Source organism: Myotis nattereri (genome assembly GCF_964212035.1).
Source record: "Myotis nattereri genome assembly, chromosome: 9".
NCBI lineage: Eukaryota > Metazoa > Chordata > Mammalia > Chiroptera > Vespertilionidae > Myotis > Myotis nattereri.
In genome coordinates, this window is record NC_138084.1 from 17,071,234 (window position 1) to 17,096,810 (window position 25,577).

General features: G+C 41.1%; 1 protein-coding gene across 1 annotated transcript in view; it reads left to right on the top strand.

The window, feature by feature from the left end:
• CSTPP1 (centriolar satellite-associated tubulin polyglutamylase complex regulator 1) overlaps positions 1-25,577 on the top strand; it is a gene marked incomplete at its 5' end in the record, with an annotated part of 151,464 nt that overhangs the window by 12,586 nt on the left and 113,301 nt on the right. Inside the window, 1 exon segment of the mRNA XM_081099686.1 lies at positions 20,484-20,586. Within this exon segment, the coding sequence (XP_080955812.1) occupies positions 20,484-20,586 (103 nt within the window).

Sequence of the window (25,577 nt, forward strand, 5' to 3'; positions counted from 1 at the left end):
TATGAACGGTTTATTATCCTACTAGAGGCCTGGTGCATGGATTTGTGTACTGAGGGGGGGGGGGCGTCCCTCGGCCCTCAGCCTGGCCTGCAGGTGTCAGGCCTAAATCGGCAGTCTGACATTGTGAGAGGGTGCAGGCCAGGCCTAGGGACCCCACCAGTGCACATAAGTATGCATATAAGATCTTTGGTTACTCTCTTCCCGCCCTCTCCCCTCCCCCCTTCCCTCTAGATCAGTGGTTCTCAACCTTCTGGCCCTTTAAATACAGTTCCTCATGTTGTGATCCAACCATAAAATTATTTTCGTTGCTACTTCATAACTGTAATGTTGCTACTGTTATGAATCGTAATGTAAATATTTGATATGCAGGATGGTCTTAGGCAACCCCTGTGAAAGGGTTGTTCGACCGCCAAAGGGGTCGCAACCCACAGGTTGAGAACCACTGCTCTAGATTCATCAGTCTGTGCCATGTTTCCATGCCTGTGGTTTCCGATCCTGTGTGGAGCATCTTCCCCTTGGTGGTCAGTGCATGTCATAACTACCGGACCGTCAGCCTGTCGGACTGTCAGCCATTTGGCCGGTTGGCCGGTCACTTAGGCTTTTATATATATAGATTTCCTAGTAGTTAGAGAAAATAACTGTTGTTGAAGTGATAGGGGCAGAAGTAGAATACTGGGGACCAGCTATAATTGTAAGAAATATTAATCATGTCCTGTTAACTGTGATTGTTTTCTTCTGATTAAGAAGGCACATTCTAACCTGGCTGGGAGTTGCATGTGGGACCTATGAGCTCATCTGGAAATGCAGCCCATCCTCCCCATCCTAGACCTGCCTATTATCATGGAAAGATGAACAACCTTGTTGCAGAAACCAGGGCTGCCAGCCCTTTGAAGATCCCCAGCCTTTGCATACCCATAGGCCTTTGCAAATCTTCAGCCTGCATTACCTGTTAACTGCCCATTTGGCATACCCTTTTGCCTACTTCCCTATGTAATCTTTGTCCTTCTACCCAATATAAGCAGCTGGCTTATGGTTAGATGCAGAGCAGATTTTTGTGGATGACCTGCTGCTCTCCCATACTGTTAGCAGTATTGGAATAAACTCTCATGTATGATTCAACCCTATCTCTGCTTAATTGGCTCAAGTAGTGACAGGCAGCACGGACCCATTGATTGTCCAGTTACAGAAGAATCTGACATTGGTTCCCCAGCTGAAAGATCTTAAACTCAGCCAAGTAATAAAAACAGCTTTGGTTATCTTTACAGAGGAAGGGACACCAGAAAATTATCTATATACTAGAGGCCCAGTGCATGAGATTCATACCATGGGGGGGTGGTCCCTCAGCCCAGTCTGCACCCTCTTGCAGTCTGGGACCCCTCAGGGGATGTCCACTTGCTGACTTAGGCCCGATCCCCCTGGGGGGATCAGCAGTCAGATATCCCTCTCGCAGTCTGGGGCTCTCACAGTCTGGGAACCCTTGCTCTTTACCACGCACCTGCAGGGGAGACGGGAGAGACTCCTGCCACCACTGCTGCACTCTCCAGCCGTGAGCCCAGCTTCTGGCTGAGCGGCGTTCCCCCTGTGGGAGCGCACTGACCACCAGGGGGTAGCTTCTGCATTGGCTAATCAGCGTGATATGCAAATTAACCGCCAACAAAAATGGTGGCTAATTTGCGTACTGCAGGCAGGGCGGGACACCGGGAGCCGCAATCCAGGCCCCCGTGTGCGACCCCAGGAGCCGCCAGAAAGCCAGGCCACAGGCAAGGCAACCCCCCGGGACCTAGGAGCCACCTTGCCTGTGGCCCGTGATCGTGATTGGAAAGCCAGGCCGCAGGCAAGGAGGCACCTTGGGACCCAGGGGCCGCCTTGCCTGTGGCCCGTGATCGTGATCGTGATTGGAAAGCTGGGCCACAGGCAAGGCGGCTCCTGGGTCCCAGGAGCCCATCGGCAAGGTCTGCAGGCGAAGCAGTGATCAAGCTATGAGAGGGAGGGTGGGGGGCAGAAGGGGCTACAGGAGCAGCTCTGGCCAGAGACTGAAGACTCCCACCGGAGTGAGGAGCAAAGACTGAAGGCTCCAGCCACAGCAAAGACGGTGTCCAGAGCAAAGATGGAAGGCGGTGGCCAGAGTGAAGGTCTGGGTCCCAGGTGCCAGAGGAAAACTGGTACTGGCAGCCAGGGGAAAGAAGGCCTATTGCACAAATCTTCGTGCAACGGACCTCTAGTATAGGATATAAAAGCCTAAGTGACCATTATGACTGAATAACTGGAACGACCGGTTGACCAGTTGCTATGATGTGCACTGACCACCAGGGGGCAGACGCTCAACGCAGGAGCTGCCCCCTAGTGGTCAGTGCACTCGCACAGCCAACCTCCCGTGGCCCCTCCTCCCTGCCAGTCAGCCCCCCACACCCAGTAGGCCCCGATCGGAGGGCTCATCGGCCAACCTCCCAGTGTACCTCCCCCTGGCCATCAGGCCCCCTGATAGGCCTCAATCACCAGCAGGCCGAGGGACCCCACCCGTGCATGAATTCGTGCACTGGGCCTCTAGTGTATGTGTATATATATATCCTCACCTGAGGGTATTTTTTCCATTGATTTTTTAGAGAGCATGGAAGGAACTGGGGGAGACAAAGAGAGAGAAACATTGATGTGAGAGAGACACATCGATTTGTTGCCTCCCGTATGAGCCCTGACTGGGGTCAGGGATTGAGCCTGCAACTGAGGTATGTGCCCTTGAAGGTAATCAGACCTGCAACCCTTCAGTCCTGGGGCCAATGCTCTATCCACTGAGCTAAACTGGTTAGGGCTAATTTATATTTTAAATATATTTTTATTGATATCAGAGAGAAAGTGAGAGGGAGAGAGAGAGAAACATCAATGATCAGAGAGAATCATTGATCAACTGCCTCCTGCACACCCCCTACTGGGAATCAAGTGTGTGTTTTGGCCGCATCCAGCGCAGCTAGAGAGTGAACGAGACCTGAGTAGGGGCGACTGGGGATTGAGAAAAAGAGACAGACACAGAAACAGTAAGTAAAGCTGGGATCAGGTGGGACACTGTTCTCAGATGGAGAGACAGTGACCCAGAGCTAGTGTAGCGCGTTTATTATATACAGCATGATGCCAGGAAGTTTTATTAGAGTTTAAGACAAAGGAAATTATGTTAAATAATGCTTAAAGATCAAGCTGCATTCTTGTTTTTTGTGGCTTCTCATAATTGTCAGGCCTGGCTGAACCCGAATAATTGCATCTGCCCTGCACCTGAGTGAACCTAGTGGAACCCACCCCCTGGTGCCTGAGCTAAAGGTCAGGATTGACAACATTCCTGCCTTTGGCGAGGTATGTTTCCAGGACACGGCTCTGCCGACGCCGCTGTATTCATCTGACGACCTTTGCTCAGGTGCTTTCCCAGGCACTCTGTACAATCAAGCCCACAACCTGGGCATGTGCCCTTGACCAGAATCGAATCTGGAACCCTTCAGTTCGCAGGCCAACGCTCTATCTACTGAGCCAAACCAGCTAGGGCCCAACCAATATTTATAGGAATAAAAGAAAGATAAAAGTTTGGTAGGAAGAAAAGAAGGCAAGAAAAAATTTGGGAAGACTTACTGTTCGGAAGCATCTCCAGAAGGCCCGTAGGAATGATGCCCTGTTGTGAGGGGTGGCTTGGATGAAGCTGAATTCCCGAAAGAGAATGTGATGGCTGAGCTGCCGTTACAAAAATACTTCCTCCCAACCCCCCAGAAATGGCTAATATAAGAAAGAAATTTACTTCTCTCTAATTTAACCTAAGTCCCGGATATAGGAGGTAGGATCTGCTCTAGGAAGTATAGGATTTCAGGCTAACTGGGCATGTTTTCTGGGGGTGCCTTAGTTGTAGCCATTTCCAGCCAGTAGAAAGGGAAAAGAGGAGTGAATCCAGGGCAAACACCTTTTAAGCAATTAGGCAAAATTTGTAAACATCACTTGTGCTCACATTTCATTAGTGAGAACTTAATATAAGGCCCCTGCTAATTGCAAAGGAGCCTGGGGATTGAATCCAACAATACCATCATGTGTGCAAGAAGAAAAGGAGCATAGATTTTGAGGGATGCAAACAATAATCTGCCACACTTAGAATGTACAGTGAAGATGTCTCTCCCACTCAAGGTGAGGTGTATTGTTGGTGGCTGCTTGTCTTTATTCATAGGCAAAGCATGAATATACCCGCACATACTGTCCTGGGGATCGAGCCCGCAACCTGGGCATGTGCCCTGTCAAGGAATCAAACCTGTGACCTCTTGGTACCTGGGTTGATGCTCAACCACTGAGCCATACTGGTCATGCCAAAATTTTCTTTCTTTCTTCTTCTTCTTCTTTTTAAAAATATATTTTATTGATTTTTTTTACAGAGAGGAAGGGAGAGGGATAGAGAGTTAGAAACATCGATGAGAGAGAAACATCGATCAGCTGCCTCCTGTACACCCACTACTGGGGATATGCCCACAACCAAGGTACATGCCCTTGACTGGAATCAAACCTGGGACCCTTCAGTCTTCAGGCCGATGCTCTATCTACTCAGCCAAACCGGTTAGGGCCAAAATTTTCTTTTCTTTTTTTTTTTTTGGGCCAAAATTTTCTTAAATCCCTCTGATGTGCTGCCATCTTCAACTCTTTGTTTTTATTAGTCTGTGTATTCTTTTATTGAGATATAATTTTATATAATACCATAAAATTCACCCTTTTAAATACACAATTCAGTGTTTTTTAGTCTATTCACAAGATTGTGCAAGCACCAGCATAATCTAATTCCAGAACATTCTCATCACCTTAAAAAGAAAGTCCATCTCAATTAGCAGACACTCCCATTTCCCTTTATACCCAAGTCCTGGCAAGCACTAATCTATATTCTGTTTTTATGTATTTGCCTATTCTGGACATTATGTATAAAAATTCTTGCTGTGCCCTAGCCAATTTGTCTCAGGCAGCCAGGCGAGCAGTTAGGGGCAATCAGGCAGGCAGGCAGAGTGGTTAGGGGCGATTAGGAAGGCAGGCAGAGGCGGTTAGGGGCGATCAGGCAGTCAGGCGAGCAGTTAGGGGCGATCAGGCAGGCAGGCAGGTGAGAGGTTAGGAGCCAGCAGTCCCAGATTGCAAGGGGGATGTCCAACTGCCAGTTTAGGTCCGATCCCATAGGGATCCCTGCGGGATCGGGCCTAAACCGTCAGTTGAACATCTCCCGAGGGGTCCTGGAATGCGAGAGGGAGCAGGCCAGGCTGAGGCCCCCCCCCCCCATGCACGAATTTTGTGCACCGGGCCTCTGGTACATTATAAAAGCAAAGTGTTCACTTCAACTTAACCAGGCTTCCAAATAGTTTTGGAGAGTAAAGTATCCTTTTCTTCTATGATCTATTGAGGAACTTGGGGGGGATAAATAACTTGCATATGCCCCAAAGAGTCATTAAGAGGGCAAAGATTACAAACTAGGTCTCATATAACAAGACCCTCTTGCTTAGGCTGTTGAGCCTGTGGGATGGCAATGCACAGGGATCAATTCACTGTTTAAGATCTGGACTGGAGGTCACTTCACCTTTCCTTGATGAGTCGGATTATTTGTGCTGTGTAAGTTTTTTGAAGAAAGATTTCTAGAATCAATTGTAGAAGTGTCTTGTACCACCAATAGGCAGTGGGTAGAATCTGACTGAGATTTCCAAAGAGAAGTGGTGATTAGAGAGCTGGCACCTCTTTATGTGCTGCCCCTGACTTGTTCATTTTCCTGTCTAGTGTAACCTAGGATCTGAAAAGGAAATGGTGCTGTCATCAGTGCTAAAATTAATCAGAATGTTGCCTCAGTTAATAAATGGAAAAATTAATTTTCAAACATTTTTATGTAAGTCCTGTGAAATACGAAGACATTGATTTTGTGGTCTAGTTTGCAATTTTTTATATTAATTATGGTCATTTTAAACTTTTGAAATGTCTCTAAGAATTTCCCTAATTCTGTGATTCAGTGGAAAATATTTATACTCGTGAAATTAAAGTTCAAGTTTTTGCCCTACCACTTACAAGCTGTATGACCTTGAGCAGTTTCCTCATTTGTAAAATGGAGATATTAATCTCAACTTTATCCGACTCCTAGGTTGATTGCAAGGTTCAATGAGATAGTGTATGTGAAAGTATGTAGTAAGATATTGCTCAAGTTATGAAAGTCATTAAGACCTTAACCCTGTTTACAACAATGGTAAGCATTGAATATAGTAGTACATCTCTTTAGATGCTTGGATAATGTCTGGAAACACTCTATCCTACTCTAGGATCCTATGCAGATCCATGAATAGGTCCATGAGCATTCTGATTGGTTCATTAGTTTGACTTCTTCATTTCTAATATTGGGAAAATATATAGATGTTTTATGTTAACATTAGGTTTGTCTGCATATAACAGAAAAACCTAAAATAACTTGATTTTAAAAAGTTAGAAGATTGCCGAAAGGTCCCAGGTTCGATTCCGGTCAAGGGCATGTACCTGGGTTGTGGGCACATCACCACTGGGAGATGTGCAGGAGGCGGCTGATCGATGTTCTCTCTCATCGATGTTTCTGACTATCTCTCTCCCTTCCTCTCTGTGAAAAATCAATAAAATATATTTTAAAAAAAGTTAGAAGATTATTCACTTTTGTGGAAAAGAAGCCTGAAGATAGTCAGTCCATGGTTAGTATGGTATTTTCCAAGGTGTAATGAGGGACTCAAGTTTCTTTCTTTTTCCTCATGGTTCGTGAGGACTGAAGGAGTTCTCTGATATCCTCTGGGGTAAGTTAAAACACAGCTTTCAGTAGAATCAGTTCCATTTAAATACTTTCTACAAGACCACACAATATTGTGCTTAGATTTTATAGTTTAATCACATGACTAATACTTAGCTGCAAGAGGAGCTGAGTAATATGGTCTTTATGCCAATAGCCATGAATCTAGGAAAAACTGAAGTATGTTTCTAAGGAGGAAGAGGCTGCTGGAGCTGGCAACTAGTGGTCTTTGCCACAGCATTATATAAATATGAATGTTGTTACAAACTTCTCTCTCCTGCCCTTCCTAATACATGTGCATGTGTGCATGCTCACACACATGCACACACACATGCTTTGACTAGATAACACATTCACAGGTTCAAAAATATATAAGGCATACATCAAGAGGAATTGTTCCCACCCTGTCTCCATTCACCCCTCTCCTATGCTCTATTTGCTTATATTTTATTCAACTAGCTCTGTGAAATCCTTATGATAGGATTATGTTTTGATTATCCAAATTTCCAATACTGTTGAGCTTTGCCATTTCCCCCCCGAAATAACCTCATTCTTTACTTTTTCTAGAATACTCTCTTTTTCTGCCTTTTGTCATAAAGTCATGTAATAATTTGCTTCTCTGGTTGTCTCCAAATTAAGGGTTCAGTATAATTCAGTAATCTGATTATCAGTACTTAGATTATCTTCCAACCAACCATTATATTAAATAAAATTAACTATCACAGTTATTTTCACTTATTATCTCACTTATTATACTTATTATTACTTATGTCATATCATGTATCACTTTTAACCTAGGACAAAAATTATTTATAATTGTTCCTGGATTATGATTGGCACTAGAGACCTGAATGGACTCTCAGTAGGATAAAGGAAACCTGGATAATATTATTTGACTATTTTATTTTAAAAGTTATGTGCATTCAGGGAGTATGAAAAAATATTTGAAAATAATTCAGTTGTTGCCATGGTTTATTTTGCTTGCTTTGTTTATTTATTTATATTTTAATATGTTTGTATTGATTTTACAGAGAGAGAGAAAAAAGGGAGAGGGATAAAGAGATAGACACATCAATAAAAGATCATGGATTGGCTGCCTCCTGCACGCTGCCTACTGGGGATCCCACAACTCAGGCACGTGCTCTGACTAGGAATTGAACTGTGACCTCTTGGTCGACGCTCAGCCACTGAACCACACTGGCCAGGCTGTTTAAAGAAGAAGTTTAACCCTGGCTGGTTTGGCTCAGTGGATACAGTATCAGCCTTATAAAGAAGAAGTTTGGCAATATGGTTATAGAGAGAAATGTGGAGAATTTTAGGCCTCCATTTGAGCAAGCTCAAGAATTTCCCCTCACTGGATCAAGAGGGAAAGTGATGAGGAACGTCTTCAGTTTCTTAACCTGTAAAATGATGAGAGTTGAATGATATGGTCTTAAAGTCCTACTCCTTAAGCTTTAGTAATTCAGGAGCAGAGGTAAGAATAGTAATGAAGTGACTGGCTACTGGTTTCAAGTTAAGTACAACCAAGAAAGGCCAATGGGACAGTCTGTGGGAAACAGTGATTTCAAGTCCTGGTGAAGAGGAATAGTGTGTTCAGTGGAAATTGAGAAGGACAAGGAATTTTCAGATCAGGGATTTGATGGGTCATTATTGTAAAAGGTCACTGATCAGTTGCTCCTAGGAAGAAAGATGTGAGTTCTGGGTTTGGGGCTTTTTAAAAAAGATGTAGGCCAGGAACTCTCAGGGAAATTATAGATAAACTTAGGAGGGTCCTGAATGCTCTAAAATTATACACAACCTATTCAATTATATCTGTTTTTCTGTTTCATGATCTAACAAAAAAACCACTCTTAAAAATGAATGATGCCCTGGCCGATGTTGCTCAGTGGTTAGGGCATTGGCCTGTGCACCAAAGGGTTGAGGGTTCGATTCCTAGTAAAGGGCATGTACCTGGGTTGTGGGGTTCCTTCCTGCCCCAGGTGGGGGCACATTTGGGAGACAACCAGTCGATGTATCTCTCTCACATCGATGTTCCTCTCTCTCTTTCTCTCTCTCTTTCTCTCTCTCTCTCTCTCTGTCTCTGTCTCTCTCTCTCTCCACCCCTCTGTGCCTCCTTTGCACTCTCTTTGAAAAAGCAATAGGAAAGATATTCTCAGGTGAGTGAGGATTAACAACTACAAAGAATGATAAAGACTCCAAATTATTAAAATGAAGAAAGAGTCCTTCAGTTGGTGAATATGGTCATTGTGGTATTTTCAGAGTAAGCTAGGTTTCAATCACAAACGACACAGAAATAAGGAGTGAAAAAAATGTATAGAATGGAGAGGAATTTGCCACCAGATAGTTTTGAGTCTTGGTTGCCATTATTAGCTGTGTGACCTTGGCAAGTTAATATGCTCACTAGGCCTCAATTTAGTCAGCTGTGAAATGGGAATAATAAGTATCTACTTTAATGGTGGTTGTGAAGATTAAGTGAGATAATGCAGGTTGAGCACTTAATACAGTGCTTGGCACATAGTAAGTGTTAGGTAAATCTCTCCCCTCACAAACTTTTAAATTTTCTATATTTTAAGGTCTTTTTTGTATATTTCACTTTGAAAGACTGGTCCTCAGTCAGTCCATCTTCAGAGAATTATTCAGTGATGCTCACACTCAAGGTGATATATCTTATTAAGCTGTTAGTTTAGAGGTTCTTTCCTATACAGATTTGTAAGCCGGTGTGTAATAATCACACAGGGGACTTGTTGCCTGGCAGCACGTGTCTCTGAGTGGTAGTACATGGCTTGCATTGTAATGCCGTCAGTGCAAGGGCCAGCTGGCTGGACATGTACTGCCACATGGGCCAGGGACTCCATTCCTCAACAAAACAGCAGCCAGCACTAGGGTTAACAGAAAATGACAAACCAGGCGTGGATGAGGGAGGCGCCAGCAGAGCAGCGGGGTGTCCTTTGATTTGCTTCTATTATTTGCATGTCTTTCTTGTGATGTCTGTGAAATGTTCAGAATGACAAAGTTTTTAAAAGACCTGCTGACTCCGCCTGAAAAATGTGAAAAACCTCCCGTTTAGAGCCTATTATGTCCAGCTAGCCTGCATTTTCTATATCTTTCTCTTCATTTTTTATTAATGCAAACATTTGCATGAAGACAGAACCTTTGTTTCTTAAAGAGTTCATCTGCTCCTGCTGCTTACTGGCCCTGCCATGCAAGAGCACAACAGAACCTTTGTTACGCTTAGAGCAAAGCTGTTTATGAACGGTGGCTTACTGAGGACTGCTTCCTGTGCTGTGTCCTTCCATTTTGTCTCAAAAGGAAAAAAGAAAATAGTTCTTAGGAGTGAAAAGGATTTGGACTTTCTTTTATTTAAGTCCTGGATGTTGAAATGACAAAAAGCCCCCAAATTTGTGAGGAACTGGTAATTGCATTGAATGCATTTTTTCACTTTACCTTGAAGATAATGAGGCTCTTAGTAACAATGGAAGGAACAAGTGCTTTCTCATTGGAATAGAGAGAAGGAACAGTAAAAAGGCAACAGAAAGAGGAGTTGAGAACAGGACAAAAGTGGCTTCCTGTAAGAACCCCAATATTGTAACAGAATGTGTTTTGGTACTTAGTGTTTCCCACCTGGGAGGCACAGTGCTAAATGGTTGAGCTGAATAAAGAGCAGTATCAGAGTGTATAAATAGGGATGCGGTTTATGTATCATTTAGTAAGTACTTGAATGACTGCAATGTGGAAGACACTGAGTGGTCCTGAGTGTTAAAGGGTATAGAAGATAAATGAGTCATGGTTCCTATCTGTATTTAAGGAGTAGGATGATATTGGAAAAATTAAAATAGGTATTTAGGGAGTTCAGGAAAAGGAAGATTGCTTCTGGCTGGGAGAGAATCAGGGAACGCTTCATGAAGAAGATGGCATTCCAATTGAGCCTGGCAGGAAAGGTAGGCTTGGACAGTGCAACATTCCTAAGAATGATGAATCAAAAATTATATGCAGTAATATCACTAATCCATAAAGTCATAGTTAAATTTCATATTATCAAATTTAATCACTAATCTATAAACGCATGGTTTGCCTCAAAGGCTAACCATCACTATATAGCACAATTAATTTTCACCCTGTAACTTTCATATTTTTTGGCCTGACATGACATAAGTGGTACATGATTTACTCCATGTTTGTGGTGGTGTTGTTTTTTAAAACCTGGTTCTGGAAAATCGTTTTGTGAATGTTTATGGAGTTGATTTGGTAACTATACTGCTCTTTGAGTAACTATTTTGCAAAGCTATTGTGATGACAATTTTACTTGGGTTCTTCCTGTGTCCCATAGACGTGCCACTTTAAATTTCTCTGACATTCAGGCAGTTCATTTTGTTATGGTGAGCTAGCTAAATGCTTTAAGTTTGGACCTCTGTAAAAGCCTCCTTAAAAAAATGCAAAACTCCAACCTACTAATTCTGCATTATGAGATTTAGTCTGGAAATATGGAAGCAATATGATTTAAGCACTTAGCCTTAATTGACGTCCCCAAAATATTAACAATTACCAGTGTTAGGAAGGAGGCGGGAGGAGGGGAGGATTAATGGTTGACTAGGGACTGTTTGAATGTCAAAGCACTCAGCTTTGCACAGCTGTTAACTTGTCTATTGGTTGAGGTAAGTAAACTTTAGCTTTCTATCCCCTACTTTACATAAAGATCTTTAGTCACCTCTAGTTTCTGGTTGTCACAGGTGATGTTAACACATGTGTAATGCTTTGCTTGTCCCTGGCTTGTCTTTTAGTATGAGTTTGACTAGCTGTATCGCAGTGGTTTGGATTCCCAAAAGTGATGTATTAGTTTTGTCTGTTTTATAATTAACTATTAATGTAAAAGGTCTTTCCTTCATTTTTAAATTTGTTCTTAGAAAAGTCCATTTGATATAAGTCATGCAGCATAACTCTTTAAAAGCTGCAATAGCCCTGGCTGGTTTGGCTCAGTGGATAGAGCGTCGGTCTGCAGACTGAGGGGTCCCAGGTTCGATTCTGGTCAAGGGTTGCGGGCTCGATCTCCAGTAGGGAGTGTGAAGGAGGCAGCCAATTGATGATTCTCTCTCATTGATGTTTCTGTCTCTCCCTCTGTTTAAAGGCTAGAACTGAAATGGGTATATGATTATGTGTATTATTATACAGGGGTGGGCAAAGTAGGTTTACAGTTGCACTGTGACATTCTTTTGAGTTAATAAAGCTATTGTAATCATCATAAGCTACATGTCTTTTTCCATACAAACAACTGTAAACCTACTTTTGTCCGCCCTGTGTGTGTAGGGTTTTATCTAAATTTGAATCCTAGCTCAGCCATTTGTTCAGGCTTTGAGCAGGTTACATAACCTTCCTGAGCTTCAAAAACAGTTTACCACCTACCTCACTGGGTTGTATAAGGTTTGCATGTGCTAGTTTTCCTCATTTCCCCATCTCCTTTGGTTAAAGGAAATTGGTTGAGGGTGGTCTAAGATCAAAGATGGTCATGTATGAGTAATAAAATATTTCCCTAGAACATTCTATATCCCTAGATCAGGACATACCAGTAAAGACAGAGGATGTAAGTAATTAATTTTAAAGGTCTATTAATTTTTAAACCATTAAGCTAAGTCTTTGTATTTAACAAGGTCAGGACTGTATCATATTAGTGATTTATAAATGATATTGAACTTGAATTTTTTAAGTTTACATGACAGGTTGTTGGTTAACAGCAATAATTTTTTTTAATGTCAGAGGACTGCCTTAATTTAATTCTACATTTATTTGTGCCAACCAGCATCTGAAGCTCAGAGGCTTCAAAAACCAAAATCTTTCTTTTTTTTTTTTTTTAAATATATTTTATTGATTTTTTACAGAGAGGAAGGGAGAGAGACAGAGAGTTAGAAACATCGATGAGAGAGAAACATCGATCAGCTGCCTCCTGCACATCTCCCACTGGGGATATGCCCGCAACTCAGGTACATGCCCTTGACCGGAATCGAACCTGGGACCCTTCAGTCCGCAGGCCGATGCTCTATCCACTGAGCCAAACCGGTTTCGGCCAAAATGTTTCTTAAAAGCACTCTGGCAAGGGAGGAAAAAGTCATATTTAAATTGAATATATATATTCTGCTTTTCTCTTACACTGCTATTGCTGTTGTGTATATTTATTAATATTACATATAATAATTCATGAGAGTGTTTTTCCAGTGAGACTTGTTTATTCTAGTATAGGAGCTCTGTATTAAATAGTAAGAGTGGTCTAACTAATGTTGTAGGTGGAAATTCTAGGCCCCTCAAGCAAAATCTTCCAATTGCAAAACAAACAGCTAATACTTTGATGGTATTTAGGCCTTGGAAAGGAGTAGAAAGAAATAGTTTTGGACTTTCCCCATGTAAATTAGAGTCTTCTGAGTAGCAGTTAATAAATGAATGCTTCCCACATGTTTAAAGGCTAGAACTGAAATGGGTATATGATTATGTGTATTATTATACAGGGGTGGGCAAAGTAAGTTTACAGTTGCACTGTGACATTCTTTTGAGTTAATAAAGCTATTGTAATCATCATAACCTACATGTCTTTTTCCATACGAACAACTGTAAACCTACTTTTGTCCGCCCTGTGTGTGTAGGGTTTTATGTAGCCCAGGAATTTTTGAAGGTAATCTATAAATATGTTTGGTTGGATGAACAGAACTATAAATGAGTTGGGGGCTATAGAAGGTTGGTCGCTTGGTGTTCATTAGCATTGAAACCCTATTGTGTTGTGAGTTTTGCAATGTTGTGGAGGGGTACATAGTAACAACTAATAACAGTAATAAAAATAGCTTATATTTATAGCACACTCATAGTATGTGTCAAGCAATATGCTAAGATTATTACATACATTATTCTCTTTACTCCTCTCTACAACCTTAGATGGTAGCTACTATTCTCTAATTTTATAGAAAAGGACAGGCAGAGAGACTAGATAACTTGTTTAAAGTCACATAGTTAATAATTGCCAGAGCTAGTAATCAAATTGAGGTGAGCCTGACTGCAGAAAGCTTTCATAGCAGGAGCGTCTCTGGTACAGAGATTAATTGATCAGCAGGAGGTGATTCAACGGAACCAAGAAATTGCTGATCCACAGTTGCCTTCACTTGAGAGGTTCATGTGAAGCTCATACAGTGTTGACTTGGATTTCACTTGGATTTTTCAGAGCAGCATGTTCCAGTTGTAAGTGTTTATCTCAGACAGAGATCCTCTCTGAGCAAGACATGGCTGCTTGGGCCTCAGTGTGGATTTCAGAACCATAGAGCCTTATTGGTACATGTCGGAAAACACACTGAATTCTGGTCTTGTGGAAGTCCCAGCAGAGCAGAAGAGAAAATGCCCATCTGAAATGATTTTCCTTTCCCAAAAGGGCAGCTAAGGTGCCCATATATCTTTGCCCTCCGGGGATGCAGGTGTGCAGTTTAATCATTCACACAAATTAAAGCATAGTCCTTTGCATTTAAAAAATAATATAAAATGACATTCTTCATGTTTTATTGCCAGGAAAGAGCTTTGAACTCCTGTTTCATTGAAGTTTGATAAACTGCAAGGGTTTTCCAGGATTGGGTGGTGCACTTATCTAGTAACCACAAAGGGAACATTGGACTGATAACAACTGCAGGTGAGGGAAACCGCCAGAGAGCGGCAATTAGAGTTCTTCACACTGGCTTGTGTGAAATTCTCAGAAGGGAGGAACCTTTTCCTGCCTCTTCTTAGCTGCTTCTCTTCTCCCACTGATAAAAAGAGCACCAGGGCGTTCTGTTTCCACTTTGTGAACTAGGGGTGAATACTTTGTGGTGGGATGATTCTTAAGTTCTAACTTGATACAAATATTGATTGCCCCCTCCCCCCCCACGCACATATGAGTTCATATAGACACAAATGGACATCTCTCAGGTGATTTTATTATCAACATACACCCCTGCTTTTGTTCTATGTGTAAAAATCATATTTACTTCCAAAACTATTTCTAAAATGTCAATGGTGAGTTAGTATGGTATGGAGTTAAGAGCATGGGTTCTTAGTAAGACGCAAACTTTGGTTTGAATCTTGGCCTCTCTTTTACTAGCTGCATGATCTTGAGCAAGTTACTTTAATTTTATAAATCTCAGTTCTTCCATTTGTAAAATGGAAATAATCAAAACACCTATCATAGGATTGTTGAGAAGACTAAATAAAATAATGCATGTGAAATTATTAGCCCAGTATCTGGCACATTGTTGTTCAGTAAGTTTCACAGGTGCTCAAAATTGGTAGCTGTTATTATTATCATTATTATATTAAACTCTAACCATCTGATTTGTAGATTAAGCAGGTATAGTCCTTTATTTTTCTTTCTTTCTCTTCCCCTCTCTTTTTTATTATTTTTTTATATTTTTTATTTATTTATGTATTTTTATTGCTTAAAGTATTACAAAGGGTATTACATATGTGTCTTTTTTTTTTTCCCCTGCCCTTGACTATCCCCTGGCCTCCCCCAGCCCCCTCTCTTTTTTAAAAAAATAGTTTGTTTTCCAGAAAATTCCTTCTGTCTTTCTAGGAGAATAAAAGTACTTTGGTTCAAACATTCCTCCCTTAAAGGGCTTTCACACTTACTTGTGCCGTAGGAGCTAGGGAGAAGTAGCATGATTTGCTTCTAAGTATGGCAGAGCGCTTTCATTACTACCGTTTAAAAAAATCCTGTACTAGCCTTAGGTAGGTAGATCTAAGTCATAGAAGCCCAAATAGACTAAGGAAGAAATATTTTTGTAGGGTCAGGATAAGTGGGTGGGAGAAGGGAAGGAGGATACAGAAGTGAAAATATAGTTGATTTTAATGTTAGCTTGGCTGTTTCTTCTCTCAATTTAATATATACTTAATTATAAAACAATACCAGAATTGGCATGTAGTATCTCACAGCTTCATTCAGTTTTCCCATTTCTTAGAGAAGTCGTTTTCCACTTGGAAACTGTTGATAAAGCACTGATTTTGTCTTCACACCTTTTGGGGGTGGGGGCTGGAGAACCTTTGCAGTGATTGATGGTTGTTAGTTTTGGGGAGCACTTAAATGAACAGAATAAGTAACAGAATGTAAACATGTCTTTCATGTGGACTTTAGGCTGGTGCATGTGTGGTGGAGCCTAGGTCACCGTTGTTAAAGGAAGACTCCCAGAGTAGAGCTTGGGTAGATAAACTTGTTTGCTTCATAAGTGTTATTGGACCACCAGGATTTTAGGGATAGTTTTGTGAAATACTCATTTTTATTAATTTTAGGTAATTTATCCATATTTTCTTGAAGGATAAAACTATGAAAGAGGCAGATGTCCGTCATGGCAGCAATTTTGTGGAATTGTGTTTTGTCAGGATATTCATCACTTTGGGGTTTTTTATTCTCACTATTCCAAAAGAAAGTTGTGATTAAAAAAAATGTTTTTGGATGGTAAGTGGAAAACACTGAGTTGGAAGTTTTTACGTGAAGTGTGCCTCGATACCATTCTCATACCTCTAAAGATTCAATTCAGGAGGAGGAATAGTCATTTGTTGAGCACCGGCTATCTCTGAAGCTCTGGCCTTTGTTGTTTACTGAAGTAGACCCTCAATAGCCCTTTGAGATGGGCTTTTAAGAAAATACATTATCAAGCAAGCCAAGGACTCTGGTGTTTTACATGCATTACCTTATTTTATTCTTATAATCCTACTAGTAGCCGGGTGCACGAAATTCATGCACATTAAAAGGGAATTAATTGCCCTAACTGGTTTGGCTCAGTGGATAGAGCATCGGCCTGCGGACTCAAGGGTCCCAGGTTCAATTCTGGTCAAGGACATGTACCTTGGTTGCGGGCACATCCCCAGTGGGGAGTGTGCAGGAGGCAGCTGATTGATGTTTCTCTCCCATCGATGTTTCTAACTCTCTATTCCTCTCCCTTCCTCTCTGTAAAAAATCAATAAAATATATATTTTTTAAAAGGGAATTAATTAGCAGAGATATTTTAATATTGCTATTTGCCCTTTCTCTATAATAGAAGTGTGAGAGATGAAAGGAAATTAGTAAAATGTATATGAAAATAATATATAGATTTATTAATAAATAAACAGTAACAAAAGGATATAACAACAACAGAGGCATGATATAAAAACGACAAAAACATGATATGAAAACAACAAAAACATGATATAAAAACAACAGTGATGCAAACAATGACTGATAAAGTGATTAAACTTATTCTAATATCTCCCTGTACACTACATTAAGGGTGAAAACACTTTCAGAGTGCTTGACTAATTTCCCTTGTGATGAAGTACTTAGAACTTTAACGGTAACATCACATGCTCTTCAAACTGGAGAAAAAGCAACATATAACTGACCATGTGCAAAAATGGGTTCAGGTAGGAACATGCCTGCTCTGTCTAGAGTTTGTCCTTGTGATTTATTAATAGTCATCACAAATGCTGGCATCACGGGGAACCGTTGTCGAATCAATTTAAATGGGAGACCAGTGTCAGGTGGGGACAAATTAATTCTTGGAATCAGAACAGCCTCTCCCTCTGCAGATCCTGTTAATACTTCAGCTTCGATAATGTTAGGTTGTAATCTTTTGATAATAAATCTGGTACCATTACAAAGACCCCATTTACTATTGAGATTTCTCAATAGCATGATGATTGCACCCGCTTTCAATTTTAATTTATGACATGGCATTCCTGAAGGAGTAATACTATTCAGAAATTCGATGGGGAAATTTTCCTTTGTTTCTTTGTTATGGGGTGGGGCCACAACATTAGTAACAAAGAAACAGAATTAAAACTTCATTGTGGGGAGCCGCTACAGTGTTTTGGACAGGTTCAAGCCTTGGACTGATGAGAGGGCACAGTCCTCTCATTGCCATGTGCAAGTCCCAGCTTGGAGGGCAGGGCCCTCTCAGCACAATTATAGCCAACAGCTAGAGTTGTAAGCTTGAACCTATGGTCCAAACACGTGGCCCCACGTGCCTGAGTGATGTAGGCTTGATAGAGTTCAGGTGCATGTAGTTGAGTAGGATTGAAACCCAGGAGAATGTTGTAAACATCTTGGTCACGCCCTTACTTTGCCTCATAGCATCTGCTATAAAATAAAGGCATGGCTGTGGGCATGGTCACTGTCTCTCAGAGAAGCAGCGTCCCACCGAGACCTGGCTTTCATTCTCTTGTCTGTCTTTTCTAAGCCTTTCAAGCCTCCCCACTCAGGTTCACCCCGTGCTGGCGCAGCACACTTTAGAAAGATCTGCCTCTACGCTCCCAGGGTGGGTTCCTGCCTCAAACTCTGCCCTTACAGGAAACAGCTCCGGGAAACAACTTGGGGCAGGGCGCAGCCGTTGCCAAGACAACCCCTGTAGGACTGATTTCCTTTCGCTCGGTCGCAACTGTTCGTCTGTATGTGGTGAACACCAGCCATACTTTTTATATAAGTAGATGATGTGTAGGTACTAATAATATTGTCATTACAAACAGTAATAGTATTATTATCCACTTTTTACATGAGGAAATAGGCTTGGAGAGTAACTTGCTCAAGATCATACAGCTAGTGCCGGGGTCCAACCCCAGCAGGTCCAGGGGTTCCCAAAGGTGTGGATGGAGTCCGCGAAGACTATCCACCCTCTTCCTACGGTGGAGTCCTAGTCATCCCGAGAGTGGGGCTTACCTAGGGGTCCCTGTTTGGGCGCCAGATGCCGGGGTCCAACCCCAGCAGGTCCAGGGGTTCCCAAAGGCGTAGACGGAGTCGGCGAAGAAGGAAGGATATGGAGACAGTGTTCAGTTGATCAGCAGCCTAGCCAGGATCTCCAGCCAGGATCTCCAGCCAAGTTCTGGTCTGGATCTCCAGAGAGGTTCTGCCGTTTATTGTCTTGTTACATCCATATTTATACCAGTTGATTTTAATCCTGTCAATTTCTATTACAAAGGTTAGGGCGTTTCTTATCTCCATTCCAGGGAGTAAAGATTATGTAGCTTAAGCATGATTGTTTGTAGTTAAAGTGATTAACTACCCGCCTGACACTTAGTTAAGGAGTTTCATCCCCTTCCTAACTTCAGGGAAAAATCCCTACCTGGGGAAACAACCTTTCTCGGAAAGGTGACCTTGGTTAAAACACACAGCGCTAAGGGGAGCAAACATATTAAGAACAGTATGCTATATATGCCAGGTCCCTTGAAACATATGCTGTGCAGATGTTTCTATCCTGCAGCGACTGTGTCAAGCAGCAAGGATGGACCGGCTTCCGGCAAGCTAGGAATTGGTAGAGCCGAAAATGGAACTCAGGTCTCTCTAAACTCCAAAGCCCATGTTTTTAACCAGTAATTTTTTTTAAAAAAAATATATATATATTTTTATTGATTTCAGAGAGGAAGGGAGAGGGAGAGGGAGAGAGTGATGAGGGAGAATCATTGATTGCCTGCCTCCTACACGCCCCACACTGGGAGCCTGCAACCCAGGTATGTGACCTGACTGAGAATCAAACCATGACCTTCTGGTTCATAGGTCGATGCTCAACCACTGACCCATGCTGGCTGGGCTTAACCAGTGATTCTAAACTTCACCATATATAAAAAGCATCATGGGTACTTTTTAAAAATTACTGGGCTTCAGTTAGAAATATAAGGTCACTAAGTCTGGGATGGTGCCAGTTTATAAATCTGCATTTAACAGGATATCTCAGATGTTTCAGATCAACAAGTTGACCGTCTTTTGAGAAAAAGTTAAGTTTCTTTCCACATAGGTGCAGATTAAATAACTAAGATTAATCTACCAAAGACAGAGCCTTGAATCAAAACACATTTCTTTCTAAATTTAATACTCAGACCCTTTCTGAGAAGCCCATGATTAATCTGCATATTTAACAGTCACAATAAATGCAGAAAACATAACTTCTGATAAATTGAGCCACACAGATTTCATTTATTATTTTCCAAGGTTAATAGTTTATAACACTAGTTTACACGATCCTTAAACTTTTCTAATTTTTTATTAAAGAATTGAGTTTTCTTGCCCTAGCCAGTTTGGTTCAGTGGATAGAGCATCAGCCTCTGGACCAAAGGGTCCTAGGTTTAATTCCCGTCTAGGGCAAGTACCTCAGCTGCAAGCTCCCCCCTGCCTGGGTCGTGGTCAGGGCGTGTGCAGGAGGCAACCAATTGATGTGTTTCTCTCATGTTGATATTTCTCTGTCTCTCTCTCTCTCTCTCCCACTCTCTCTAAAAATCAATGGAAAAATATCCTCTGGTGAGGAGAAAAGAAAAGAAAAAAAAGGAATTTTCTTTGCAATCAGATCATTTATGCTTTAGGCACTCTTCCCTGGAATAAGTTTGGAGACATACAGAAAATGAAAGAGGGTGGAAGGAAATGGGAAGAAAAGAACTTCCAGATATATCTGCTTCATGGTGCTAAAGCTCCTCTATAGCTCTCCCTCACCACTGAAATGAAGCGTTGATGTAAATACTAACAGCCAACCAGATGGCAGTATGTCATGTGCTACATCACGTCCAATTCTACCCTTTGGAACCATTGGTCCGTTAAGGCCAACAAGTTTGGTTGGCCTATTTCAATCCATTTCCTAGGGTAGAGGCAATACCTTGACTGACTTTCATGGCCTCCTATTTGGATTGGGAGGACTTTTATTTTTTACTTTTCTCTCTCACTTTTCTTTTCTCTCTTTTGTTTTTTTGGCAGCTCAGCGACATGTCCTCACGTACATGGAGGATGCAGTGTGCCAGCTGCTAGAAAATAAGGAAGATGTTAGCCAATATGGTATTGCCAGGTTCTTCACTGAATAGTAAGTACGTGAATGCTTTGCCAATAGCGTGAGCCCAGAGAAGGCACTTGGAAGCAAGCAAGGTACATGAAGAAGAGAGCAGGACAAGTCTGATTATGAGGTGGCAGTGAATGCTCAGTTTTGGTAGCTGGTCCAGGGCTGCCCAAACATGTTTTGGAACATGACCTTGGAGCAGCTAGTTTTAAGTTTTAACTAGTGTTAAGTTTCATGATGGTCATGACTACAGAAGCTCAGCAACTGCTTGTTTGATTTATTAGATCTGTTTCTTTAGGTCCCTCTTATAATTTTTAACCTTCTACGTAATTCAAGATATTCACTCTGATTTCTTTTAGTAAGTGTACCTTTAGCCTGTGTTTTTCGTGGCTGGTTTTTTCATTGAAATGTTTAGGATCCTGTTCCCTTGCAGTTTTCTTTCTGTAGGATGCTGTCTCAATCATGTAATGATTTAAGAGTATTTCTAAAGGCAGGACATCATAGATTATATCTTTGAAGGGTTATACTTCTTTGTATAGTGTGCTTGGAGTATGTTAAAGTCAAAATGATTGCTATTTTTTTTGATATCTCATTGTGTTTTTACTTTTTTTAAATTTTGTTTTATTGCTTAAAGTATTACAGAGTATTACATATGTCTCCTTTTCTTTTTTCCCCTTGACCTTCCCCCGGCCTCCCCTACCCCCCAATGTCTTGTATCCATTGGTTATGCTTATATGCATGCATACAAGTCCTTTGGTTGATCTCTTACCACTCCCCAACACTCCCCGGCCTTGCTATTTTTTTTTTTTTTTTTTTTTAGCATCAATAATGTTTTTACGCTGAATCGGGTAATCACTTTAAAACTGTTTGGTCATCATGAAAGGATTTGCTAAAGAAATACAAAGCATTATTTTTATTACTGATATGACATATATTTATATAATCATTTGAAGTCTCTTTCCTTTTGTTCTAATTTTTTGGGAGCATTCTGAGAAAGGAAGAATTACCTCTTACAGGTTTCTATTTAAGATGAATCATGAACTCTTCCTTGAAAACAGATTTTTTCTTTCTTTTCTCCAGAGGTTCCTTGGAGATCAGACAACTGTTCTAATGGTGTGTTGTTAGGACTAGCTTGGAGAGAGGAAGTGGGGAGGAGGGAGGGAGGGAGGGAGGGAGGGAAGGAGAGAGAGAGAGAGAGAGAGAGAGAGAGAGAGAGAGAGAGAGAGAGAACTATAGATCGGTTGCCTTATGTATGTGCCCTGACCGGGGATCGAACCAGCAACCTTGCAGTGCACAGGACGATGGACAATCAACTGAGCCACTCTAGCCAGGCTAGGGGAATTCTTGACTCTCCCAAACTCTTTTGCTGAATAATAGGTCACACAAGTAAAATCTAGATTTCTCATGGATTGAAATTTCGTTTCTGGGAAAAACAGGCTTTCCAGGAGCAGAGCCAGTCCCTTTCCCAGTCTTCTAAGGAGGATAAAATAGAGAAAGGAAATCTCAATTGTTCTCGTGATGTGGTAAGCAAAGGAGATGGGCAGGGAATAAAGACTAAGATTGAATAGTCTTGCTTGCTTTTACAGAACTGACGAGCCTAGGAGTTAAGTTTCTAGGCCATTTAATCTGTACCCGCACCCTTAAGGCTCCTTGCCAAGTGAAATATGATTCTTCTGGGGCAATGCTTCTTCCTTTTTTTCTTTTTTTTTTAAATTTACTCCCCCACCCTCATCTCCTTTATAAGTCTTTTCCCTGTTATACTGGTTCCTTGAGGGTAGGCATCAATTCTTCTTCATCTTCGTGTTTCTAGTGCCTGCAACAATGCTTAGCAACTAATAGATATTGGTACATGTTGAATCAACAGCTATATCTATAGTTTGTTATTGCATATTATGCTCTTATTCTTGATCTTGTTAAAAATAAAGAATATCTCTTGTTTTTCTTTTTTGTTGATTCTTTTTTTCTTTTTATTTATTTTTTATGAATTCAGAGAGGAAGGGAGAAAGAGAGAGATAGAAACATCAATGATGAGAGATAATCATTGATTAGCTGCCTCCTGCACATTTCGTACTGGGGGCTGAACTTGCAACCTGGGCATGTGCCCTGACTGGGAATCGAATCTCGATCTTCTGGTCCATAGATTGATGCTCAGCCATCAAGCCATGCTGGCGAGCTGTTGATTCTTTTTTTTTTTCTTTTTCTTTTTAATATATATTTTATTGATTTTTTTACAGAGAGGATGGGAGAGGGATAGAGAGTCAGAAGCATCGGTGAGAGAGAAACATCGATCAGCTGCCTCTGGCGCATCCCCAGTTGCGCCCGCAACCAAGGTACATGCCCTTGACCGGAATCGAACCCGGGACCCTTCAGTCCCTAGGCTGACGCTCTATCCACTGAGCCAAACCTATCAGGGCTGATTCTTTTTTATAAAGCTCTACATTTGTCATTTAAGAAGCTGCATACCATGTGTATAGCACTCAAAAGTGAACCTACTGGTCTGTGTCACTGATCCTGAACTCTGGAGAGTCAGTGGTGAAACTTACACCCTTCAGATGCTATTGATTGTAGCTTTTATCTGCCAATAAACTGTTGAAAGACTCAAGATTTTCCACAGGGCGATGGAAAGCTAGTTGCCGACTGATGTGTTTCTTGTCGTCAGGAAACTGAAACTACATAATGTATGTGAATGGCACATACCTGAGACTTCTGTAACTCTGAGATACCATATTGGCCTGAGCCAAGTTATTTTGGGAAGTGAAAACTATCAAAGTTCCAAAATCCTTAAAAAAAACAACAAAACTTGAAAGATGTGGAAGCCTGCTGGAATAGGAATTAGTATTTTGTGGACAAGACCTGGATCAGTAGAGGCTACGATTTTGCTTTGATTTGTGAATTTTATTTAGTGAAAAGCCTTCTTTTTTAGGCCTCCTTATTATATTGATTCATAGAAACATGATGAAGTGAAAACAACACTGCCCTAGGAAGCAGAGATCCTAATTCTTATAAGTCCTTGCTTTATAATCTTGGTCAAGTTTCTGAAATTTTCTGAGCTTTAGTTACTTCATCTATGAAATGGATATAATAAAGTCTTACACGCCAATAATAATATAGTAATTATATTTTATAATAGGCATTTTTTATGAAACTCATGCTATATCTCAGCCACTATAATTCTTTGAACCATTATTATCTCTATTTTATAGATGAGGAAACAAACTCAGGAAGGTTAAAATAGCTTTTTAAGTTCACAAGCGAGTAAGACACAGAGTTAGGATCAAGTCCTGTTTGTGGTATTATAAAAGTAGTATTCTCTACTATCTCCCAGTCACTATACTGCCTAATCTTGCTGGAGGCCTAACTAATTTTGAGGTCTCTTCTAGCTATACTTTCTAAATTATTTTAATTTTCCCTTATGAAGTATTACATAGTCTTATTTGGTGACTTTAGTTCATTGCCATTTTAATATTTAGTATTGGGGGATACAACTGGAGCTGATTCTACACAATAGGAAACACTTTTTAAAAATATGTTAACCAAACACTTCCATCTTTCTGTTTCAAGTTCACACATTGAGATTTTCATACTCTTTTTTGTTTTGTTTTGTTAATCCTCACTCGAGGATATTTTCCCATTGATTTTTAAGGAGAGTGGAAGAGAGAGAAATATCAATGTGAGAGAAACACATCGATTGGTTGCTTCCTACACAAGCCCTCACCTGGGCCCAGGCTAGGGAGGAGCCTGCCTAGGTACATGTCCCTGACGGAAATCGAACCTGGGACCCTTTAGTTAGCAGGCCAACCTTTTATTCACTAAGCCAAATTGGCTAGGGCAATACCCTTTTTTTTTTTTTTTTAATCCTCACCTGAGGATATGTTTTTTATTGGAGAGAGAGAGAGAAAGAGAGAGAGAGAGAGAGAGAGAGAGAGAGAGAGAGAGAGAGAGAGAGAGAGAAAGGGGGCGGGGAGAGAGAGAGAAACATAAATGGGAGAGAGAAACATTGATCAGTTGCCTCCCATATGCACTCCAAAACCCGCAAGCTGGGTATGTACCCTGACTGGGAATCAAACCCGAGACCCTTTGGTGCACGGGATGATGTTCCCACCAACTGAACCATATCAATTGGGGAAAGATTTTCATATATTTAATGATGGAAGATTTACCTTTAAACAATTATAGAAGTACTCTTGTTTGTGGAAGGCTTTTCTGTTGATTTTCTCTTCTGGGTCTGCTTGCCCTCTCACCTGTGCTGTCACTCCTCGGCTGTTAGTGTTTTCCAACAAACCTATGATTGTTCCGGCAAATCTGGATAAGCTGTAAAACATGAGTAGCTAAGCTGTACTATGCATGTGTGTCTGCAAGACTATGAGCTCTTTAGATCATATTCCTCTGGATACTCTTGAAAGAAGGATTCTAAATCCCAGAGGATTTTCTATTATGTTGTATGCAACCTCTACTTCTGAATGTTGTCTTTCAATCAGTGGAAGGTAACAGGAATTAATATTTAGAGGTGCCACTCTAAGAATAGACCGAGTGTCAGCATCAGGTCAGGACCTCTGAAGAAGTACATCCAAGAAAATGAGGCTGGAGTAGCTGTAACTTAGAAACCACAGCAGAGTGTGACCAGGTTTTGTGGTAAAGAGAAAATGAGAAATGTGGTTTTTTAAGACATTGGAAAATAATGATGAGAGAAAAACAGGCTGAAATCTGAGAATTCCTATCAGGATTGGGAACCCTTCTTTACAGGCTAAATTGATGGTTATAACACTGTGGTATCAGGGAGCTTGACCTCCACCTACTAATATGGAAAAGAATGATACTCTGTGGTCTTGGTTGGTGGGCCCAGGAGGGCTCTTTCTTATGATCAAGTGTCTTGTTTTTGTTTTTAAGAATGATGATTGTAGGTTCTTGGGGAAGTTTTCGTGATGACTATTTTGGTCACAAGTACACAAATTATCTTCATTGATTGAGGTTTATTCTAAGGATATGTGAGAATTTAAGACAACATTCATTCAGTAATT